The 25,473-nt window shown below is 42.4% G+C and overlaps 1 protein-coding gene across 4 annotated transcripts in view; it reads left to right on the top strand.

The window, feature by feature from the left end:
- MOBP (myelin-associated oligodendrocyte basic protein) overlaps positions 1–25,473 on the top strand; it is a 38,301-nt gene that overhangs the window by 8,182 nt on the left and 4,646 nt on the right. For 2 of the 4 annotated variants that reach the window (XR_001145050.1, XR_001145049.1), the window contains exons 2-4: positions 1,585–1,664; positions 12,820–13,029; positions 19,829–20,044. Coding sequence is in view for 2 of the 4 variants with exons in the window: in XM_012720634.1 (XP_012576088.1) it covers positions 12,824–13,029; positions 13,285–13,540 (462 nt within the window). In the remaining 2 variants the exon portion in view is untranslated. Of the gene's footprint in view, positions 1–1,584; positions 1,665–12,819; positions 13,030–13,284; positions 13,658–19,828; positions 20,045–25,473 lie in introns of those variants that run through there. The other 2 variants (XM_012720635.1, XM_012720634.1) reach the window with 2 other exon arrangements.

The following is a 25,473-nucleotide window of genomic DNA, read 5'->3' as shown; positions in this document are numbered from 1 at the left end:
TCCCCCTCTCTGCTTGAGTTCCCTTTTTTTCTACAACACTTTGAAAAATAATATCAGGAAGAAAACTAGGATAGATGTAGGATTTGTTTCTTATGCGATACAGATATAGGATCAAGGCCCTATAATTTTTGTCCTTCGTTATCTGCAAACAACTGTTTGATATTTTTGGTTCAGTTTTTGTGGTTGTTTTTAGTGGAGCACATTCATTAAACTCTAGCTACTACATCATGATTGATGATTTTTTCTTTTAAATAGAAAGCCTGTAGAGTCATAGGAGCACTTTTTGCATTGGGCAACACCACACTGATAAAGAAACAGGAGTCGTGGAGCAGCTGCATAATGCAGGATGCTGCTCAAGAGCAAGATCCTGGCCTTTTTACTGATAAACCAGTCATACAGCATTAGTCATATGAGAAAGTAGAAAAAGGAGACAGGGAAGTAGAAGAAGCAGGAGAAGGGTGGAACTTTACTTCTCATCTGCTGATAGCTTGGTATGTAGATCAGCCCTGACTCCCCAGTCAGGATTCCAATCTTATCAATAAGGCATTCATTCCACTGATCAGCTTCTGGGATCCTTTCTTATACATCAGTTAACAGCCCTCTGAGTGTTCCCAGTCATACCTCATAATGCAGACCCTTCCCAGAGTGATCTAGCTTTATGCACTTATTTGATTTGAAAGTCATCTCACAGGGTTGGGCTCCTGTGACCCGGTATTTCTGACCTTGCTTTAGGAATACAGCACTGTAAGTAACAAAAAGGAGGCTAGACAAGCCGCTTATGATTAGCAGGCCTACAGGGTCTATTATTCTATCAAGCAGGTGGGAGGAGAGGAACATGCCAGTGATGCTCATCTGATTTGACAAATAAACCTTACAAAGATTTACATTGATGCAGAATTGTCAATTACATCATTATTCTAGAAAAACAGACGACCAATTAAAGCCAACCAAAATTATAGGTTCCTTTTGGAGGCTATTTTTATGTCTAGATTCTTCATGATCTTATCAGACCCGCTTGTTCAAATGCTTCCAAGATCTGGTATATATCAAGAAAGAATGGGACAAATGGTATGAATAATGACACGAGAAAATAGGATTGTTATTCTTTAGAGCTTTTCAATGCCTTATCATATTAAATTCCTTCATTGAATGTGTAATGCAAAGAAATCCACATTTTCCCAGAGCTCTTGGGGAGGAGGATATTCCTTTACTTCTCTTCATGAGATGTCTTAATTGTGAAAACTTTTATTTTAGAGCCAGATCCTGGAATTTGATTAATTAGTATTATAAACTGGTTTGTAGAGCTCGGACAAATGAATAAAGATGTTTTACTTAATGACAGTAAATTCATTAGGTAGTTAGCATTTTTACCCTATAATGGTAACACGTGGGCTTAAAAACGTTGCCTACAATTTTGTGATCAAATCCTTCTCCTGCTTCTATTGATAGACACCACCTAGATCAAACGTGAACCTTTGTAGGGCTGGAAGAGTAGAGGTCCATTATAATACACTTGAATTAACTACAACCTAAGTAATCAAAATATTAAATTAACCAGAACACATTCTACTGCTTCACTTTTAGGGGGAAAAAAGAAGCAAATGATACCAAGACAAGCTCATAAGAGAGATCTAGTCACCAGATGTGTACGGAAGAAAATACAGGTACCAACCAATCTCATATACACTTTTGGATTTGCAGCTAAATTATTATGTAATGAATACTGGTATTCAAAGTGTCAAAGTAGAATGTAGAATCAGCAAAAGACCCTAATTTTAGAAAGAATTAAATTACTTTAAAAAACTATTCCAGATGTCTGAAGATATTCTAGGAATAAGAGCAGAAGAAAAACATTTGCTTGCGTTTGAAGGCCAACGAGCCAAGCCACCACTTGTCTTCTGTTGACAAACCTGCATTCCATGCTCAGTGAAGTGGAGAAGGAGACTTCTTCCCCATATCCTTAAGCTGTATTCAGGACAGTCCTTCCATCTCTTTGTTTTAATTGAATCTGGACAGTCTTCTAAGAGCAAGGTCTCATCAGCTTGTCAAGTGGGGGTCATTTTTGCACTCCAAGTAGCTTCAGATTTGAGTGTGAAGTAATGTCCTCCTGTTGCCTCTCTTGAGCCCCCTTTCCTGCGCTCATAGTTATTAGTCCACATTTGGGCACCTGTGCTCAGCTGCTCATGTCAGTCTTCACCTGACCTCCCAGTCACCTGCCCTTCAGTAATGACTTGGCTACCAGACCCCCTTCTCCTGCTCCACTCCATTCCATCAACACAGATGACTTTAATGAACTTATGAATGAACTATTCTATATTCCATTGAATTACATTGAATTATCCACTCTGCCATTTATCCATTGTCATGCTGTAGAACTTGTCAATACTTTTAGCTACTTTCATCACTGAATCAAATCAAATCATACAGTCATCTGGCCTGTCATTCATAACTGTGCTTACATTCAACTTCATTAAGAGTCCCACTACAGGCCCTCCCTGGTGGTGCAGTGGGTTAAAGCACAGCACTAAGAAACTTAAGCCACTTCCGCATGAGTTTCATCCTTGCCTGCCCCAGAGGTGATCCACATGGCATAGCAGACCTCTCCTGACCCGACTGCTGCTCCCCTCAGCAGTGTACTTCGTCGATCTGCCTGTTCTGATCCCCACTCTGTCTCTGGTGAAGACTCTCACCCTCCGCATATCTGGCCTGGACCCCAGTTCTGTATAAATAAATAAATAAATAAATCTTAAAAAAAATCTTTTAAAAAAAAAGAATCCCACTACAACTATGCTTCAACTAAGTACTTCTAGTTAACCTGTCCCTCCATTTCCCCACCAATGTATGAATCCATTCACCTACCCATTCATCAATTACCCATTTCTACCTACTATTTTCTTCATATTACTGACAGATTCAGGAGCCATCGTTTCAATTATTCTCCTGCAAATTCTCTGGCAACCCTGAATAAACCTATATGTTTTCTCCATGCTTGCACTCAAGCTGCTGAAGAAAACTGGAGAAAAATATGATGGGGCACCACTACAAATTAATGGCCAGTGACCTCATCTAAGCTATCAAAGCTATCTGGCAGTGTGGTCATCAAAATCTTTTAAAATTCCATCCTATTAGTCTTCAATCTAAAACACTCTCAATTTTAGTTGATTCTTTGCTTCACATTTCACTGGAAAAAGGGGAGTAATTAGCCAGCTGTGTCACTCTTCTGACAAAGGTCAACCTTTTACCCCTCCTCAGGCTTTCCTCAAGGTCACTTATCATGTTCTCTCTTATGTTCTCCTCCTATTAGACTCTTCCCATCAGCACGTATACATCTTCTTATCCATATCATTATAACAAAAAGAATTTAAAAAACCAACCAATCACCATCTTTCTCCCCACCCCCACCCCCCAAAAATCCCCTCTGGAAACCACACTCTTCTTTAACTTCCACCACTCTCCTCCCTTTTGTTCTCAATTTTCTGGCCTGAGTTACTTATAGGCTCTCTTTCTAAATCCTCAACCTGTATTCTCTTCCACAATCTCTAACGTCCATTTCAGTCACTCAATGGAAATAATTTTTGTTACTGTCACCAATTATTACCATACCACTTATTTAATGTACTCTTTATAATCTTTGTATTGTGCCATCTCTCAGATTCATTCTACAAAGTTGACCACTCCCTCTACAAAAACACTCCTCTTTGGCTTCCATGATATCTAGTTTCCCTCCTACCTCTGTGATTCTTCTCTTTATTCTTCACCAATCACTTCTCCTCTACCTAAACTGTAAATGTGGGAGTGCCCCAAGGCATAATTATACCCTCTTCTCATTCATCATGTTGCTCCCAAGACAACCATATCCTTACCTACAGCCTCACCTGACACATAATCTGCAACAACAACTTTCAAATTCTACCTCTCACCTTGACTTCTCTGACCTGTCCACTTGGCATCTAAATACAGAGCTATCTCCAGCTAAGTCACCCTCAGGCATCTCAACTCAATGCATCTAAAAATGAACTCACAATTGTGCTTCTTCTTCCGAAACTTTTCTACCACATGCTGCTGCCGCTCCCTAGATGCTCAGACTATACCTTGGAGTCATCCTTGACTTTACCTGCTTTTTGAATGGATGACTGATTTCAGTGGAACTATAAAGATAGAGGCATGTAAACTGCCAAGTTAGGAAGATGATACCTGGTACTTCATCCAGCTGAGAAAGTCCACAGTACACCTGCTTTTCGATCACCCGGCTGGTGGCTTGGACACACAATTCAGGAAAAAGGGAGGTTGACAATCCCGTGCATATTATCTCTGGTTTGGCCTCTGTGTTTCCTTGAGATTGCTACCCTTACAGAGCCTCAGGTAGTGTAGCTGCTTTTACCTCCCACTCAGTACAGCATTAAGTCAGCCCACTAGGTAATCTAGGTTCTCTGCATTAGTGCCCTGCTGTGACCATAGGTCAAAGCAACATTTAGATTTTTCTGTAAGACAACTCAAATCTGGAAGATCGGTTGCCTTCTCTACATTCAGAAAGACAAACTGAGAGAAATTTGCTACATATGTGTCCATCAGAGTCCACTGCTTTCACAGAGGAGAAAACATAATTCTTTCTTTTTTTTTTAAGCCTTAGTAACATTTTACTTATGTTTTAAAGATTTATTTATTTATGCATGCTAGAACTAGGGCATAGGCCAGAAGTGTGTGTGTGTGGGGGCGGGGGGGTAGGAGGTGAGAGGATTCACCAGAGACAGAGTGGGGAACAGAACAGATGGATTGCTGAGGTGGGTAGTGGGTGGGGCAGGAGAGGTCTGCCCGCCATGTGAATCAGCTCCCTGGCTGGGGATTGAACTTGTATGGCAGTGGCAGTGAATAGCTTCATAGAGCTGTGTTTTAGCTCTCTGCACCATCAGGGAGGTCCTACATATAATCCTTATTTCTTACATCACAAATATCTGATTAAGAAAGGCAAATAATTATAAAATTTAGCACACCTTGACAAAATAACACATTCTCTGGAGAGACCACTTTACATTAAAATCTTAATTCTTAAAATAGTCCTACCAAGATCTCACAAAAGCAGCCTGTCCTCGATAACAACCCAAGAAATGAAAGCCCATGGGGATTTTAAAGACACTTTCAATTCAATCACAGCTAACACTCTTTGAGTGGAGGGTATAGCAGGAGTGGATTCAGACAAAAGTCTGTCTCTCAAAGAATTCAAGCTGAGCTCACAGCCCATGGCCATAATGCAGATTGAAATGTCACCACAGTGACACAGAGGAGGGCCAGACCCTTTGACAAGGTTAGGCATTAGCTGCATTAGTTAGATATATATGAGTTTACCAAACAACTGAGCTGGGGAGGAGGCATTCCAGGAAAGATGAAAAGAATCTTCCAAGGGACATCTTTTGATCACTGGATGTTGTTTCTGACCTACTGCAGTGTGGTTTGGCGGTGGGAGGTAAAGGGGGAAGGTAGACCCTGACCAAATCATGAGAGACCTCTGTGCCATGTTAACTAAGACGCAAGGACTTCATTCTGTAGTTGGAAAGCGTCTCTGAGCATCTCTGGCCAAGTGACCTCTCTGAGTGGGGGAATGAATAAAAAAGGCGATACGTTAATGACTTTGATTCCTTTTTCTCGATTCTCTTGTCTCCTGCCTATAGAAAATTATGAAATTATTTATCTATCAATATGTGCAATTCTAGTGCAAGCTTATGCAACCGTAAGTTAAAAACAGTGTATTATATAATCTAGATGTAAGATAATGAACAATATCATGTTAGTAAAATTACACTCAGAAAATTCTGTATTTCTTACATCTTTATCTGTCTCCAATATAATAAACAAGGTTTCTACTCCTAAAACATTTGTTAAGTGCTTTAGCTGTTTGTGAAGGATACTCATCTTGTGTCATGTTTGCCCCCCCCTTCCCTGGAGACAGGTAGTTTGTTTAATCAGAAGGGTTTTGCATAATCCTGTGAGACAGCTGAATCACTTTGTCTTCATTTCCTGGAACAAAGCAAAGCAATGAAGGCTTTGTTTTGACTTCCTTAATGGGTTGTCAACTCCAAGACAGGATCCTTTTATGCTATTATTTTTTCCTAAAGCTTCAGCAGGTTCCCAAATAAGTCCTGGATTCTGGAAAGATGCTACTTTCTGTGGAAAAGCACTCTGAGTTGAAATAAATTTCTGTATGCAGCTTTCCATTACCTGGAACTGGTTGCCCAACAAGAACCTGTACTGTTCAACACTCACTGTGTTACCATATAAACCTTTTGGTTGCCAAGGAGACAAATAGATAAGGCAGGACAAATGGATGAAGCCGTCCTTAGAGACTGCTTTGGTAGTTACATGTGTTTTTGCTGCTGTGGATGGAGGGATGGATACAGAAGCCACTGTAGTGTGTGAATCTATACCCAGAGGAAAACATTCGCTCCTGGACTGAGAGAAAATGAGAAATTCTAGGTACTATTAAAGGTCTCTAATGGAGATAGTACATATGGAATGAAAATATTAGGAATACAGACTAGTCCACCTTCACTGGGATCCTGGGGCCTCCATTTATTAGATCTTTGGGCTTGGTGGGTTATCTGGCTTCTCTTTATTTCTGCTTCCTTATTTGCAAACCGGGGCTATTATGAGTTGTGAAGATTTAGAGTTAAATGCATAAAGTCCTTGAATAGTGCCTGTGTCACTCCTTAAAGGTGTTCGCTATTATTAGCCTCTTTATGCTCTCTGGTCTTTTTCTTTCCAGTAGTCTATGCAGCTCTATTTTTATGACTACCCCTCTCTTATGGACCAGGCTATTATACATATATGGGTCTGTTTCTGGGCTATTTTGTCGCACCAATCATATATTGTCTGTTTCTAGGTTAATACTCTATTGTTTCAGTATACTTTATGATGAGTGTGCATAATTGGTAGGACAAGAAAGACCTTTTTTTTTTAAGAATTATTTGTTTATGCATATAAGAACTGGGGTACAGGCCAGAAATGTGGGGGTGAGAGGACTCACCAGAGACAGAGTAGGGAGAAAAACAGATACATTGAAATACACTGTTGAGGGGAGCAGTGGGTGAGACAGGAGCGGTACTGCTGTGCCATGTGGGTCACCTCCCTGGCCGGGGATTGAACTCATGCTGCAGTGTCTGCAGATTGCTTTATAATGCAGTGCTTAACCCCTTGGGCTACCAGGGAGGCCCAAGTCCAAGACCCCCCCCTTTTTTTTTCAAGACTATTTTTATTCAAAATTGTCTTGACTTGTCTTTTATACTTTACTAAGGACTCTATGCTTATCTTGCCAACTAAAACAAAATCTGGTATTTTTTTGAATTGCATTAAATTTATAATTTCTTAGAGATATTCAGCATACTTAGATTAGTGGCTATTTTGCATATTTCAGGGTTTTTTTCAAAAAATTTCATTAACGTCTTTTATCAATTCGATCATGCTTTTTTACCTGTATTTTTCCTGATTTTATGGTCAGTGTGGATGGCTTCTTTTATTTTACATTTTCTAATGGGAGCTTCATGGTCTATAGAAGTGATTTTAATTTTAGTGTATTGATCTTGACTTCTGAAATTGTGCTGAACTTTCTTTTAGTTCTAATAGTTTTTAGAGTCCTATAGTTGTTTCTTTTTTTGGGTACTGTTAGGATTTCAAGTGCAGTTTGAGTGGCAGCAATAACATCCTTCTTGAGGTGTGTGATTTGGAAGAAAATGTTTCTAATATTTCATCAGCAATAAGCTGGTATAGATATTTTGGTAGTTTTTTTTTTTTTTAATAACTCCCTTCCCTTCCTACAATGCTGAGTATTTATCATGAATGGGTATTGAATCTTTTCCTTAGAATAATTTAGACATTTTAACTTTCACTTTATTTCTAGGTGTCTCAGTATTCTTTCTACTGTAATTAAATTTCTTTTCAAGTTATTTAAACATTTTCCCCCCCATACTCCTTTTCTTCCTGGGTGTTTTGTGTTCCCTTGACTGTAAATCTTATCTATATCTCAACTCTATATCTATCTATCTATCTATCTATCTATCTATCTATCTATCTATCTATCTATCTATCTATCTATCTATCATCTATCTATCCACCCACCTACCTGCCTACCTACCCCTTACTTACCTATTCACCATCTATTTCTTCCTAGTGCCTGATGCAATCACTTCCTTTTTAGCCACTTAGAGGCCTCAAAGTTTTCTCCAAGTGAACATGCCTAAAACTGACCCTCCGACCTCTAAACGTGTCCCACTTGAGCATAATGATTTATCAGCTAGCCTAATTTCTCTTGTAAAAGTCCTGCTGTGGTCTCTTTTCTGTCCACGCATTCTGTTTGCATGCACTGTTCACCACTGAGTTTCCCGTTCACTCCATACTCTGACCCTGAGCAATTGGGAGGCAAAATTATACCAAATCTTTCAGTACAGACAGTCCACTATGTGGCATTAGCAGTACCTAAGGCCCTCTCCGCTAAGTTGTATCTGCAGAGTAAATGTAATGTCCAAAGCTGTCTCCTGAGTCCTCTCTCTTGCATGTACCCCACGTCAGTACATCGCTCCACTGGGCATTTGTTCAAGCCTGACAGTCATACTTGTTATATCCTTTCCAATGAACCCCATATCTAACCCAACCTCAAGTCTTATTAATGTCGCCGCCAAGACCACTTCTGCTGCTGCCACCCTGGTTGAAGTCCCTGTCTCCTCTCACCAGGCTCCTTGCTTCCCCTCCAGCCCTTCTCCCCTCTATGTTGCAGGAAGCCTGACTGCTTCACTGTTTCTGTTCTGCCGGTTTCTGGAAAGTCTATCAACTGTTTGGGAGGACTATGCAGAAACTAAATTTGAGAATTACTATCAGTCTCAATCCTGCTCCTGATCTTTACCACTAGTAAAATCTCATTTACTGTTTTCCATCCATCTTCCTAGAGTATTACCAAAACTATACTTAAGCTGTTTCCTCTCGTAGAATGAAAGGTTAAAGAATTCTATTATTCTTGTAAGAGTTCTTCTATTTTTTCAAATTAATGTTTTTGGTTTTTTTGGGTAGATACCTAGGAACTATCCCATTATGTTTTGAGTTGCAGGAAATGGAATTTATTGAGCAAGTAATTTGCATTAAGTAGGTTATTTGCCTACTCTGCTATTTAATACTTTCAAAGAATCTCTGAGTTAAGCATATCATTATATTTTTATTCTCCTTTGTTATGGCCTGAAAGCTCTACTCCCCTCAATTCATATGTTTACATTTATCTCCAGTATGATGGTATTTGGGGTTGAACCTTTTTTGGGGAGGTGATCAGCCTCTGAGGGTGGAGACTTCATGCTTGGCATTAGAGTCCTTATAAAAGAGGCCCACAGAGAACTCAATTGATCACTTGCTGTCTTTGAGCCAGGACATGGGCTTTCACCAGACACAGAATCTGCCTGTATCTCATCTTGAACTTCTCAGCCTATACAACTGTGAGCAATACATTTCTGTGATTTATGAGTTGCCCAGTTTATGATATTTGGTCACAATAGCCAAGACTAAGACACACTCTTTTAGATGAGGAAACTGAGCTACTAATTTGTAATGATCTTTGGCTGCTTATATTTAACGGCTTAAATAAACAGAAGTTTGTCTTTCATGAAAAAAGAGGAGTGGAGCCACTGTTTCTGGCCTGGACACTAGAACTGTGAATACTTTCCATGTATAGTGAGGAAAACCTTTATAAACTGTAAAAGGGGCTGTGACTATGAATTTATCATGAAATTAGTGAATATTATAATAAAACATGATATATAATATGCCATGTTTGTTATGATATATTATTATTTTATGTCATAGCTGTAAATCTTAAAAACAATGATTTTCTAAGTATGTCAATTTGAAAAGTTTGTAAGATATGGCCCTACTTTTTTTTTTTTTTAAAGATTTATTTATTTATACATACAGAACTGGGTTACAGGCCAGAGGCTCAGGGGCGGTGAGAGACTTCACCAGAGACAGAGTGGGGAGCAGAACAGGCAGATCAACGAAGTACACTGCTGAGGGGAGCAGCGGGCGGGTCAGGAGAGGTCTGCCACGCCATATGGTCACCTCCGGGACAGGCGGGAATCGAACTCATGCGGAAGTGGCTTTAGCTTCTCAATGCAGTGCTTTAACCCGCTGCGCCACCCGGGAGGGCCCGGCCCTACTTTTTATTAACCATGTGTTTACAGTCAAAGAGAAAAATGTTCAAATATTATACAAATGGTGAACTATAGGATAAGAATTTAGGTACTTTTACTTATTTATTTATTAAAGATTTATTTATTTATGCTTACAGAACTGGGGTACAGGGCAGAAGTACAGGGTTGGTGAGAGGACTCACCAGAGGCAGAGTAGGAGCAGAAGAGGCAGATAGATTGAAATGCACTGCTGAGGGGAGCAGCGGGATGGGTCAGGAGAGGTTTGCCACACCTTATGGGTCAGCTCTCTGGCCAGGGATCGAACTCATGCTGAAGTGGCTTCATAATGTGGTGCTTTAATCTGTTGCACCACCAGGAAGAACCCATTTAGGAATTTTTATTATTTTTATTAATCCAAGTTTTCTAGCTTTCAATATTGAATATAGGTTCTCAAAGGACTGGTGGGAAGGGGGAACTGAGGAAGCACCTGTGGGTCATGTCCCTTCCAGAATCCTCTCAGAATGTGCATTCTGGCTCAAGGGCTGCCATATTGGTATGATGTCTCTGACTCCAAAAGAGTCCTGACCTACGCAGTCTTGTTCCACAGTTGGGCTCATCCCTAGTCTCCAGTGCCTGCACTCCTATTCCTCAGAGAGGAGGGCTGAGCACAGGGGCGGGGTGGAGGGGGTGCAGAGAGTATTTGGACCTGGTCAAAGGGTACTAGCTGTTGAGTCACCCAGGGAATAAAATTCCTTGTTTGCCTCTTGATGGATTTGTGAGCTTGGTCATGTTCCTTATTTGCTATCATCTTCATTTTGTTGATGATAATGCTATATTATAAAAATGAGATCAAGTATATATGCAGTGATTACCATATAATTGGTATTGAGTAATTATGATTTCTTCCCTCTAGAAAGGATGACTTGTGTGTATATTTCTATTGCTTAGCATGAGGGGTTTAGTATAGTTAAACTGGAATGTGGGGTGGGACAGAGAATTGGAGGGGCAGTTTATAAAACCAATTAACCATGTACCCCAGGTAAATGCTGTATTTCTGCCACCAGGAAAAATAGTAGCAAGAGAATTTCATAGACAACAAACACTCTACTAAGGGAAAGGGGGCATTGTTGTCTTAAAGCTGGAAGAATTTTCAGCTAGTTGCCATAGGAGATGTTGGGTTTCTTCCAGCGAAGACAGTTGCTTTTTCCTTTACTACACATGGCAGATAGCAAGGGGTGAAGCTGCTCCTCTCTGCATATGGTGGGGGAAAGTGAGGAAAGTGTGGTGGAATAAGAATTTAAGAATAAGTGCCTCTCATGAGGTCCTGGGTGGGGAGAGAATTGGGCCTTGAGTGGGCCTAGACGTCACATAAGGTGGAGGGAGCAGGAATTTAGAGTCACAGGAGATCTAAAATCATCCTTTTCCTCCATGCCAACTGGTCTCAGAAACTTGGAGGGAATATTAGATTTTCTGCCATTTGTGATGAGTGTTTGAATCACTTGGGAAAATGTAATGTGAGCATGCTGGAGGATTTGGGGGTGCCTGAGTTCCTTGTGAAGAGTTGTGTGCCATCATCTCCACATGCTGAAGCCCAAAGAAATAACTCACAGGTTCTTTGAAACTTATACATATTTCTACTGTCAATATCATGCTGTCCTGTAAGCACCTATTGAACATCCAGATCTCCAACTTGACCTTTAGTTTATTGAAAGTTGGGGCATTCTCAACGGCCAGCGTGTGTCTGTCATCCATGTAACTTTGTTGACCTTTCTTGATTGTCATTTAAGTCCCCACTGTGCTTCAGTACTTTGGAGTATGAAGTAGGACAATTTCTGCATTTGTCACACTCCTAGAAAGGATGTCATTAATTTTTTTTTTCATTTTGGGGAATTTTTTCAAATTTCCCTTTGGTTAACCTTCATTTTCTCCTATTTCTCCTCTAGATCTTCTCCCATTCCCTCTCCCCCTTGTTCTTAACTGAGGTAAAGAATAAATGAACAAGAATAAAGTGTACCACTCACTGAAATTTTACATACTCGTATGCCTGTGGAATAGTCTCTCAGATCAAAGCTCAGGACATTTTCAGTCTCCACAGGATCCCCCATGTGCCTTCATAGTTGGATATCACCTTCTCTAAACATAACTGATTTCTAATGCTGGAGAGGAGAGTCTACTTTTGCTGTTTTTGATCCTCATATAAATGAAAAATGCAGCTGTATTCCTTTGTGTCTGACTTCTTTCACTCACCATTATTTGTGAGATTAAAACCTGGTGATGTATCAATAGTTTGTTGTTTTTCATTGCTGTGTAGTATTTCATCACACGAGTAGTGATGATGGTTTTAACAACAAACTATTATTTGTTTTTCCGAGAAAAAGGTTTTCCTAAATCTGGAATCTTATTTTGCCAAATAATGGAACACTAAAGCAAGGGAAAAGGGGTCCATCTTCAGTAACTATGATTTAATGAGACACAAAAATGAACAGATCCTTAGTTTAATCCCCCCCCCCCCCAGCAGGGTGGAAAATTGATCTTCTTGATTCAGACTGTGGGTGTTAGTTTGGACTATGGGAGTAACAGGAAATGGCCTTCTTGAGTGAAAATCTCCCTCACCTGACAAGCTGTTTTATGTGTCTCTACTTTCCCCTGAATTGATGGAATCCAGTGAGATGAGTCAGAAAATGGGTAAGGAGGGTCCCAGACTCTCCAAGAACCAGAAGTTTTCTGAGCACTTCAGCATACATTGCTGCCCGCCATTCACATTCCTCAATTCCAAACGCGAGATTGTGGATCGGAAATACAGCATCTGTAAGAGCGGCTGCTTCTACCAGAAGAAGGAAGAGGATTGGATCTGCTGTGCCTGCCAGAAGACCAGGTAAGTGGTCTGCTGGGCTGGGCGCTGGCCTGTCGTCTCTCAGCGCCAGGCCCCCCGTCCTACTCTTCTCTGTGAAGCCTCCCCACACCCTTCAGTCAGCTCCCTGTTAGGTTCGACCATTGCAAGATACAGAAGGGAGTTTGGAAGGTGGGAGGGGGAGCAGGGCCTGCCTTCCTGTTTCCAGCTCCTGTCAGCATCCCTTAAGCACAGAGGAGAGCCATGGCTCCAGTCTCCAGCTTCTTTTGGCCCTCTCAGCACCAGCCGCCGTGCAACGTCCCCTCAGAGGCCCAAGCTCCAGCCAGCTGCACCCCCCGCGGTGGTCAGAGCACCAGCCAAGCCACGGTCCCCTCCGAGGTCTGAGCGTCAGCCACGTCCCCGCCCAGAGGCCCGACCACCGCCAGCCAAGCAGCGTCCCCCTCAGAAGTCCAAGCAACCGGCGCGAAGCAGCCCCCAAAGAGGGCCGGGCACCAGCCGTGGGGGGTCCCCCAGCAAAGCTTCTAGGTTCTGGTAACACCAGCTCTTTCCTTTTGTTTCCCCCAGCCCTAAGGTTAGTAGCTGCTTCTTGTGTTTACTAACATCTGGGTTATCTTGCTGGACGGAACCTATGTAATCATTTCTCTGCATTAAATCCCCTGTTTGAAATACTTAGCGTGGCTTCTGTTTTCCTCATAGACACAGTGAGAGCAAGGCTTGGATGGCAGTATCATTGCTTCCTTTACCTAGTGGGCTGAAAGTGGTTGATTTACCAATTCAGATTATCCAACACCACTACAAATTGGATAAATGAGGACCTTGATTCCTTTGCCTCAGAGGAAGGATTAGAGACTTAGGAGTGTATATCTGTACGTATAAAAGGAGAGGTTCGGCCATTTTGTTCATCACGCTCCCACTATTCTTCAGCTGATGTTAATCTCAGACTCAAGATCAATCATGCTCATTCACTCATTCCATAGACCTTACTGCATACACTGAGAGCTCCATAGACCATGCTGGGGAACGGGAAGATATTGGCGTGAACAAGCCAGACTGCTCGTGATTCCCCAAGAGAATGGGCTGCAGTGTAGGTTGTGAATACCCGGATATTGTCATAGTCACTGTGGACGTTGGGCCAGGGATCCCTACAGCAGGAAGTCATTGGTTCTGCCTCATGAATTGGGGGCAGGTTACACTAGAATCAAAAAAGGGTGAGCCAGAGAGGGCCTCCATCATTTCTCATTTCAGGTCAGCATGTTTTTTTTTTTAATAGATTTTATTTTTTAGAAAAGTTTTAGGCTCACAGCAAACTCAAGTAAAAAAGTACAGAGATTTCTCATATGTTCTCTAGGCACACACACATACACACACACATGACAGACCAACATTTAGTCCTTTTAATATCTAGAAGTGAATCAGTCTTCTAAGTGAATAATGGATGTTAACTGCATTTGAGATTCTCATGGCCACTCTAATACCAGCTCCTGGTTAGCACATGCATTACTGGGTGTGCATGTTAGATGCGGTGCCCAGGTGTAGAGACAGCACAGTCAACTGGGAGCATGTTAAAGATGCTGGCAGTGTATCTAATTCCTCGTGTCACCGGTGAGCTCTGGGGCTCTGCATTTCTGACCAGCAATCCCTCTCCCCCCAGAACAGAGGCACAGGTGGTGCACAGACCATATTTTGAGAAATTCTGACATAAACTGTCCATAGAGAAATGATTCGCGTTATCTGTGATGTGTAGCAGAGAATGTAGAAGGTGCCATATTTATAGTGCTAAAAGTGAAAGCTTTACGAAGAGGGGAAGGTCAGGTGAGGCTGATTTGTAGAGGAAGCAACAGGCTGTCAGTCACTAAATCTACAGCAGGCATTTAAACACAAGGTTACCTAGTCATTAATTCAGGCCCTCCCGAGGGACCTGAGTGAAGGCACCCAGGACAGGTAAGTCCTGATACGTGGAGGTGGTTAGGAAATGTGCAGAGGAAAGGGATTCCTAAGAGGCCTGTCATCTGTGTTGGTGACGTCAAGCCACCTCCGCAGTGAGTTGCAGGAGGGCTGCTTGGAGGGCTGGCGTTCAAGCGGGGTACAGAGAGGGGGTGGCCGTGGGTGAAAGCACCTTAGCCACAGGTTTGTCTGGATCCAGCCTTGTTGGTTTTAGCCACCTAAACTCAAGAGATGGCCTAGCACTGGCACATCCTGACTCCCCCAGATTGGGGGGGGTGCCTCCCCAGTCATCACTCTGCCTGACGCCAGAGACCTGGCATCCACACCCACCGTTGAGCCTGCCCTCAGGTACTCATTTCTCCTTCTCAGATTCCCAATGGCCCCCAGGTAATGTGCCAGGTTTATTATTTTCCCTCCCCCACTGTCTTTTTATCCACATTCTCAGAGCACAGGGGTGGGAGGAAAGCTCCTTGGGGGGAAATTCACCCTTCAGCAAAGCTACTAAATTGCACTTCCAGAAAGACTCAGAAAGACTGCAGAGCAGGTTTGCTTCCGGAGACGGTGCCAGTGCTGAAGGTTGACCTTTAGAGATCCTCCGCCAGTTGTCCAGATGGTACTAACCAGCAGCCTCCCCTCCCCATGCCCAGACTGCAGTTTCCTCCAGAACAACCCCAGCTCAGCTGCCCCCACCCCAGGCCACCTCCCTATTCAGTGGTGCCTCCCCCCAGTCCTCTCTTCCGGCTGCATCAGGCGATACAACCAAAGCCCAGGGAAGAGAAGGGGTTGTTAAGACGGGGAGTTCTAAATGGCTTCAGCTTTTCCATGGTCTTTGGAGACAGGGAATGATGTCATTTTAAGTCTCAGAACGAGCCAGCCAGACATGGCTGTCCATTCTTCTAAGGTTTGTGACAGAAGGGCCAACTGACTACATGCTGGCCACCTCTCGATAGGTGGACTGTGCTCTATTCTCCCCTTGTGACTGGAGATTCATTTTATGTCATTTTGGATTTGCTTGAAATGATCAGACTCCCAAGGAACAATGTAATCATTCATGTCTCTGGACTTGACAAGGCAGAAGTCACTTTGGAAGCGCAGTGGGTCATGAGCAGTGGAGGCCTTGAGAGCTCTCATTGACGGAACCAGGTGGGGGCAGCTGCCCCGCCCAGAGGCCCGGCCACCGCCAGCCTGCACGCAGGTTGCGAGATGAGGCATCCTGGCTGCTTTGCCCGGGCCCCAGACACAGCTAGGAAAGTGCTTCTCCTTCTTATGTCCTTTCTGAGAGCAGAGAGCCACTCTGCATTTTCTACTGCCAGCCAACCGCAGAACAGTTTCTCTTTCTTTGTGCAAGAGGGTGACTAGACCTTCCAGGTCCTTCTTGAATTTTCCTTCTGTGTATTTCCCCAGGCCACTCAGAGTTTGCTGTCATGTCACACAAAGAACTTCTCTCTTTCCTACACATAATAAATTCCACCCTGGACTATATTATGCTTATTTTCATGAGCATGCTTATTTTGTTTATTTTCAGAGCATGATTATGTTTTGGCAATCTATTTTTGGTCTTGTCAGCCAAATAAAATCAGAAACTCATCATTTCCCAGATAACAGCAGACTTAGGAAAAGGGCCTGAGCATTTTAGTCTCGGATCTGGCTTTTGCCCAGCCCACTGCTCAGGCGGTGTGGCCCCTTGCATGAGTTTGGGTGACTCCACTCTTGAATCTTGCTCCTCTCCAGCTTCCCACATCCTGCTGGCCCCCACAGCACAATGCCTAGCAGAGCAAGTGCTTAGGCAGAGCTCGGGTTACCTGGAGAGGTCTCTAGTTCTCTGACCTGTGCCTTGGCCCAGTCTGCCTGCCCACCTGGTTGCCAGTCTTCAGTCTGGACCACTGGTGTAACCACCCCACTCTCCAGTAGCCTTAATCTTGTCTTCCATCCTGCTACACGCACCCCACAGATCTCTCATCTAGCCAAGCTGATGGTCCATCTGCTCTGCCCCAGCCTCCCAGCCACTGATCTGTGCCGAGCACAGATAGGAAAAGCCTTAGAGTCTTAAGGGCTCCTGCTCAATAGTGGATGCACCCTAGCCCCTGTCCAGACCAGCCTGCCTCTGCCAGCACCCCAGCAAGTATGCCAGATGCATCTGCCTTTAAAACCTTCCCCTTTTCCTGATCCGGTCAATCCTCCCCTACTACTCAGACCTGTGATCTTCCTCCTCTGCTCCTGTTTCCTCCAGGACTTTGCTGCATTATTTAGCTACCTACCTTCCTAATGGGTGCCACCTTTTCTGATTGTCTAGAAGTTCTGTAGTTATTAAACAGTTTCAGAGATCCCAATGACCTCTGAGTACTCTGAGGCTTCCTATGGCTGTGAGAGGTTGCTTGGTTTTGCAAAGCAGTGAGAGACCCATTCATGGGCATTAAGATGAAGGGAAGTCAGACACAGAAGGTGAGAGAGCTGGACATTTGAGAAAGTTAAGGTGGGTTTGTGATCCCGAGACCAGGCTGCGAGGCAGTGCTGAGAGCTGGCTGAGCTGAGCCCACTCCAGTTTTTCCTTCTCCATCTAGCTAGGTTCCTCCTTTCTTCTCTTTCCAAATTAGAAGCCAGGCCCAACATTTTAATCTCTTTCAATAAGCCCTACGCGCTGAATATGTCTCATTCTTGGGAAAACTCCAACTTTGGATGAGTTCAACCATCTGCTTTCACTGTTTATTTCCAGGCAGTTGAGCATCACTGGAGAAAAACACGCAGCAGGCAGCCGTAGTTGGGTATAAGCAGACTTGTGTTCCTCAAACCACCAAGCACTGTTTTTCTTGGGCAGCCGGAGTTGAGGGGTTTTCACTCAGGTGAAGGAGCATCCATGACCCTGATAAGTGCCATGCACGGACTCACAGTTCACCACAGGCACATACCTACACACAGGCTTATTGATATGTAATCTGCATGCGATAAATTTAAGCTTTTCACCAAATAGTTCTATGTACATAGTAGTGTAACTACCACCGCAATCCAGATGGGATATTTTCATCACACTCAAAATTTCTCTCATATTTCCTTTTTGCAGTCAAACTCCAGGTCACTAACAATCACTGATCTGTTTTCTGTTCCTACTGTTTTGTCTTATTGAGAACGTTGTGTAAATAGAGGATGTTCCCTTTTGAGTTTGACTTTTTCCATTTAGCATAATACATTTGAGATTGGATCACATTGTTGCATGAATAATTTTTACTGCTGAGTAGTATTCCATTGTGTGAATATACCTATCACCGTTTTCCAATTACCAATATTGAAAGATATTTAGGTTGTTACCAGTTTTGGGTACGTATGAATAAAGTTTTTATAAACATTTATGTGAGTATACATTTTTCTCTTGAGTAAATAACTAGAACTGATATTTTTAGGTCATATGGTAGGTGTATGTTTGCATGTATAAGAAACTGCTAAATTGTTTTCCAAAGTGATGGTACTATTTTACACCCCTAATGATTAATAGAATTGAAATTCTTTTAATGATCTTATATATCATATCTCAGAGATATTTATCGGGAAGTATGTGCTCAGTCTTTTGCCCATTTTTAAGAAATAGGTTGTTATTTTATTGTGTTTTGAAGATGTAAAAATATATCTAGAAACAAGTCCTTTATCAAATATATGTTTTGCAAATATTTTTCCCAGTGTATGGCCTGCTTTCTCATTTTCTTGAGAGTGTCTTGTGAGAAACCAAAGTTCCAGATTTTGACAAAGTTCAATTTATCATTTTATTTGCCTTTATAGGGCTTTTGTGTTGTATGTAAGAATTTGTAGTTTTTTCTCTAGAGTCTTAAAATGTTAGCTGTACATTACATTATTGTCTATCTTCAATAATTTTTACAAATGGTATGAGGCTCAATTTTCTTGCATATGAGTATTCAGTTGCTCCAGCACCAGATTTTGAAATATATTCCACCAAATTACCTAGGCACTCTTGTCAAAGATCAGTTGGTTATAATGTATAAGTTTATTGCTGGGCTTTCCATCTTGTTCTGTTCACTTATGGATCTTTCCTTTTACCAATACAAACTTGATTACTGGAGCCTTATAGTAAGTATTAAAATTATTGAAATCATTTAGTCTGAGTTTGCCATCGTTATTCTTCATTTAAACAATTGTGTTCACCTTTGTTAGTTTCTCTACTTTTCAACAGAAATGTTAGTGTCACTGTGTCAATTTCTGCACAGTAACCTGGTTACACTTTGAATAGGATTGTATTGAATTTGTAGATGAGTTAGGGGAGAACTATAGCAGTGCTGAATCATGAACACAACTTTAAACATAGATAGTCACATAAATTATAGTTAATCTAATGCAATCCCTGGTTAGAAAGAAAGCTTGCAAGCAATGGTTGCTTGGGGCCATGTGTTGTATGTCTTTCCTGGGTGTTGTTCACTTCCTTTTGAACAGTCTTTTCCCCAGCAACATGGGAGCACACTCAATACAGTCACGGTGCACATGAACTCTGTGTGCACAGTCACGTCTTTATACCTATCTATGGGCACTAAAACTAGATTTTCTGAGGAGTGAGCTGGCGCTTTGATTTCCTTTCTGCATTTTTTTGTTATTTAAAATGACCTCTGATGATTCAACAGAAAAGAAATAATTACTATAAATAAAAATAGAAGAACTTATGAACAATATTTTTTCTAGGCTCAGGTCAGGAAAAGTATTGTACTATTTGGTCAAATGCTGCCAGAATTAAATTAAAAATGAATTCTAAATCTCAGTTTCCCAGAAGAATAATAACCTTTAAAAGGTAGTATAAATACTCATGATTCTATTACTGAGGAAAGAGAGGAAGAGAGAACATCACTTATCATTGTGCATTTTTGTGTTTCTCTTTGTGAACCAGATTGAAAAGGAGGATCAAGCCCACCCCAAGGAAGAAGTGACCAAAGACTTTCAGGTGAACGGACAGTCTCAGCTTCTGCACTCACTGCTTTTTGACCCATGTGACCTTGGACAAGTTATCTGGCTATATCACGCAGGGACAGACAGCCATGACTGCAGCAACTACCGAAGCCCACCATCGCCTTGGCACGGGGGCTGATGAGCAGCATGCCTGGAGGTGAGAGGGGCTTGTGTGTTGTGTTCCACTGGTGGGTTCTTGCAGAGCTCCTTGGACTCCAGTGCTCCGTTCTCAGCTCTGAGCTCACCTAAAGTCCTTCGCCCTCAGGATGTACGTGGGCCGCTGGGGCCTTCGGACCAGGATAACTGAGGACCAGCCCTTGAGCTGTGCTCCAAACCTTTGTTCCTTCCTCGCCATTTTGTTGCTGAGAATGACTTTTGCTCCTTGACCTTCTTCATTGTCATTAACCCTCCACCTGAGTTTCTCTCTTCCCCTGTGCCACTGGGTTTCTGTTTGACCCCTTCACCAGCTCCCTGTACAAGTCCACAGTCAGAGGCACAGCGAGTTCCAGGAAGACCCAAGTTTTTTTCTAAGTAAGATACTAGGCTACCAAATGATTCAGAGAGGCAAGGAAATTCCCAGGAGGGGAGCTATGTAAATCCAAACTTCAGATATTGCCAATGAGGAAGCTGGGAGAAAAGACATGAGGAAGGAGCTCCTTCCCTCTTCCGAGATCCCTGCATCCAGCCTCACACAGGGTTTGTGAGTTTCCTCCTGGTTTTGGTCTGGGCCAGAGCAACACCAAGCACAGCACATCTGTGTGTGGGGAGAGGCTCGGCTCTGGGAGAGTATCTCTGGGCTCTCTTTTCTCTCCCAGGCACAAGTACTGGGGTGCCCATCTGAGTCCCAGGCTTGCTCTGTATCCAAGGACTGAAGCTGGTCACCAGAGAACAGACTTCCTTCAGGAGCCTTCCCTGGCTTAGGGTTCCACTGTATGCCCAGCAGTGGTCTTGCAGGAACCACTCTCGGACACTTTTTCCATGCAGCTCAGAGTTGGGGACGGAAGCAGAGGAGCTGGACTGGATGTTCAGGCTCTAGCTGGGTTCAATCTACCCCAGCTTGTTGGCTGATTTGTTTACTGGCTCCTAAAGTTGGGATTAGAAAGTGAAAGAAACAGGCAACAGGTCCTTTTTCCATGCTCGCCATCCCGCCAACACATTTCTGCTTAAGAGGCCAGTGGAAGGAAGGTGCTGTACTCCTCCCATGGACACAGGCACACTGCTCCTTCCCACTGTGGCGCAGAAGCCATGTCCATACCCAGCAACACCATGCTCTTGCTTGCTCTATGGTTTCTCCTTTTGTACATGCAAATGCTACATTGCCGTATTACTTAGTTTGATGTTTGTTCTGCTTGTGATTCTCCAGCCCAAGACCTTTGCACAGCTGCCTTCAGCTTAAATATCACCTCAGAGATGCTTCCCTTGGAAATTCAGAGTTGTTTCCATAGTTACTCTCAATCCCATCACTGCAGTTCCATTTGTCTCCAGAGCCCTTATTACCCTCTTGAATTATCTTGTTCATTCCTTTACGTACTTACTACTGGGCTCTCCATTCCCTCTTAATGTAAACACCATGATTGACAGCACTAATTTACTACTCCAGACAACGCTCCACACTAGCCAGAACTCAATAAGTACTTGTTGACTGACTGGATGTTTGTTTGTTTTTTTAATATGAATAAATTTTCAAAAGTTAAGGTGCTTTTGAAAAGTCAACGTTATATGTTGTATGTAGCAAAAACTGTAGGTGACCTTGCAGGGCTTCCGCCCTGCAGACAATGAGGGTGAGGAACAGGAATCTGTGAATGTGGACACTGGGCCACGAAGGGGAGCAGAAGAGTATCCCAGGAACCCACGAGACACTAGAGCATGTTGTGGAGAAGGAGGCAGCAGAGTGAGTAGATAAAGGAGGATGGAGCCAAGAACTGGGGAAGAGGGAGGATTGTGGGTGGCAGGATAGAATCTGGGACACAGGTTATCAGACACAGAATTGGGTGCATTTCCATTGGAAAATGGAGAGGGGAAAAAGGAAAATGCAGGTTCTGGTGGATTTTCAGGGTTAGTGGCAGGAGTTTGAGATTGTTCCTGTGTGTGGCTTTAATTTTCTCTGTGAAGTAGAAGATAAGATGAACTGTTGACAATGGAGTGGTGGGGGATGGTGTTTGGGGTCATATATATATCTCTATATGAGGATGGTGAGAGGATTATGAGGAAATCACTTCATCCCAGGTCTTTAAAACTTTCTTAAGACAAACCTTTCCTGTGTATGAATTTAATTAATAGGTTGATTTATATTTCATCACTAAGTTGTTGATAACTTCATATTTATATGTAAATCCAAGGTCTAAACTTGAGATCCATATGGTCTTAGATGGAAGATGAAAGTATTGCAGAAAGAGTCTAATCTTCTCAGGGAATAAAGAATTATGAGCAAACTCTCACTATGGGAAGCTGCAAAAAATTCCAACAGATCACAGCAAGATGGGGCTGTGGATGAGAGAGTAATTTACTGAATGTGCATCTGAGCTGCTATCTGAATAGCAAAGACATGTGGAAATTCTGGTTCTCGCAGGACGGTAGTCTGACTCCGTAGCTCATGTCTCAGTGACATAAACACGGTACCAGGTATCTCTGCTTTAATGAAATGAAATGTCCTTAATGGACAAACATGATACTGTTGTGTCAACAGTAGAGTGTACAGTTATAATTTGGAGAGATTTTGCATATCCACTCTTCTTATTTGTAACGCAGTTACAAACACAGGGGTATTGGTTGAGAATAGTGGTAAAAAGAACTTTCAAAATTTTTATTAAATTTTTTTAACTTGTAAAATTTTAATGCATTAATATATTTTTAGCATTTCCTTTTAATTTATTTTGTAATGAAGTACCATTGTTTTACATCCTTGTTAAAAATAACTTTTTAAAATTGAGTATCAGCTATGCTTCTATCCTCTACCATAGACACTTTGTGTTTGAAATGGGAGAGGTCAGTCATGGTGACTTTATTGTTATTATTTATACCCTGGAAGTTTTCATGCTGAGCTTGGTAAGGTCCTGGTGTACTTGGCAGTGTCACCGAATGACATGCCAGGGAGGCAGAGACAGCAGAGCCACACCTCTGCATCAGCCAAGTCTGGCTTTACAGTCTACGCTGACATCAGATTTTACATAGGTGAAGGATTCTGCTGGAGTAACAGAGTCTGCCAATGGCTACTCTGATGATGAAAACCAAATGTTGATAGAATTTTTATATTAGTAATTTTCTAAATGATGTATTGAATCGAAGAGTATATTTGGCATTACTGCATAAATTTGGGTTTAGTTGACTAGTATTTCAGTGACTACTTATTTCCTCTTAAGCCTTAACCTACTACCACGTTGAGTGTTTTGACTTTTGATCAACCGGCCAGGCTCATTCAAATGATGGGTGAGCAAAAGAGTATAAATTAACAAACAGTGCTGATAATGACACCTGTATTTTTTTTTTAAACATTTATTTATTTATTCATACAGAACTGGGGTACAGGCCAGAGGCTCAGGGGTGGTGAGAGGATTCATCAGAGACACAGTGGGGAGCAGAACAGGCAGATCAGTGAAGTACACTGCTGAGGGGAGCAGCGGGCGGGTCAGGAGAGGTCTGCTGTGCCATGTGGTCACCTCCGGGGCAGGCGGGAATCAAACTCATGCAGAATTGGCTTAAGCTTCTTAGTGCTGTGCTTTAATCCGCTGCACTCCCAGGGAGGGCCTACACCTGTATTTTTAAAGAAATTTATGTGAAAGGACCACATTCCACCTGGCACTAAAAATCCATTTCTGTTGCATAAACTATATGCATTGACTATAAAAATTATATTAGAAATATATAAAATAGACTGGAGGAGAGTGGAGAAATGAATGGTTACATATTAGAGATGTACTTTTACTTCATAATACATCACATATCTATCAGAGTTAAATCGTTTCATTCAAAAATAGCTATTAAGAGAGTACAACTAAGTTTTAAAAAAAGTGTTAGCCTGAATTACAAAGTACCTTTCAGCTTGGATTTTGAAAAACTGAGTCCATTTGCCACCTGAGGCTGGAAGCCTGTGGGGACCAGTGGTGATACCTGGAGTGACTGGGCAACAGCTTCCTGTAATCTCAAAGGGGAATTTTGGAGAAATAATGTAATTAGGATGCAGAAAGAAAGTACCTTTTTATGCAAGAGTCTAAATTTCTAAGGGTTCCTTTAGCCAGGGGATTAAAAGTCTCCAGCAAAAGGGTGTCTGTTTGAGAAGGCAGCTAACAGGCAATGGGAGATCTGTGGTGGTCAGTTAATGAGAGACACTCCTGACAAACAGGAGGCTTTCAGCATAAAATGAGCCCTCAGGGCAGAAGGTTAAGAGCCTTTTGGGCCACCTTTGTTAATGAATAAAGGGCCCAAAACAGAGGTAGATATGTTATCAGACACTGAAAATAGCTGTTTACTTCCAGGCAACCTGTTTGATTAATGATGGTAGAGAGATACCTCTACTGGGTTCACCATCAAAGACAGTCAGGGAGTCTGTCACTTAGAGGGTGTGTGAGTGAACACTCTGGTAGCTTTTCACCCATTTAATCATGTTTTCATGCAGATCAAAGTACAATTATCCCCAATGTCTCATTTCCCTTCACCCAGGTAGGAAGCCAATTCACAACTAATTCCATCCTGGGCACCGTCTTGCTTATAGCAAGAAAGTGAGAACCGGCACAGTTGGGAGGAGAGAGCCCAGGTGCACACCCAGTGGCCAGTCCAGCACGCAGGTGCTCTTACTGATAGGAGTCACTCAGTAGGTCTTCCTGGATTTGGTGTTATTTATGAGATTTTACAAATATGCCAGTCTTTGGGTTTGCTGTCTGCAGTCTTGACTCAGGAAGGCAGCTTCTTTCTTTTCTATAGGAGACTTTTGATGAATTTGAAAGGAAAAAAAAAAAGCCAGGTGCAGACTTGGGCTTTTTGCAAGGTGATCGAACAGAGTTTTACATAAACTGTTTGCACTATAATTCACCCTCCATTTCTTGATTCTCCATGAACAGTCTCTGCAGCTGACAGTTTCCTTTCTTTGTCTTCTGCCTTGTAAGCTTTCTGAGTCAGTCCTTGTTTTCTGCTGAGGGAGATGGTTAAAATCTCTACTGCCAGCTGCAAGATTTTGCATTTATTTTCAACCAGAGCTTTGGTTGCAAGTGGTAAAAAAAGGAATCATTTCCCCAACTTTTCCATCCAGCTGATGCCTTGCTGACACCTCATTATTTCTCTTGGAATGTAAATGGTGTCTGTCTTCTTCAACTCTTGTTAATGTGAATTTTGGAGTCATCTGACTTCCCTTACTGTTCATCTTTCTACCGGACCAATCTGCTAACTATTTATTTATTTTGGATTTAAAAAAATGTATTAGTTTATTGGGCCCTCCCTGGTGGCACAGCAGGTTAAAGCATAGCACTGAGAATCTAAAAGCCGCTTCTGCATGAGTTCGATTCCTGCCTGCTCCGGAGGTGACCACACGGCGTGGCAGACCTCTACTGACCCACCCGCTGCTCCCCTCAGCAGTGTACTTCGTCGATCTGCCTG

The sequence above is a fragment of the Condylura cristata genome, unplaced genomic scaffold (genome assembly GCF_000260355.1).
Source record: "Condylura cristata isolate star-nosed mole 26May11 unplaced genomic scaffold, ConCri1.0 scaffold00004, whole genome shotgun sequence".
Lineage (NCBI taxonomy): Eukaryota > Metazoa > Chordata > Mammalia > Eulipotyphla > Talpidae > Condylura > Condylura cristata.
The sequence above is the reverse complement of the archived record's forward strand: the minus strand, read 5'-3'. Positions and strand labels throughout refer to the sequence as shown.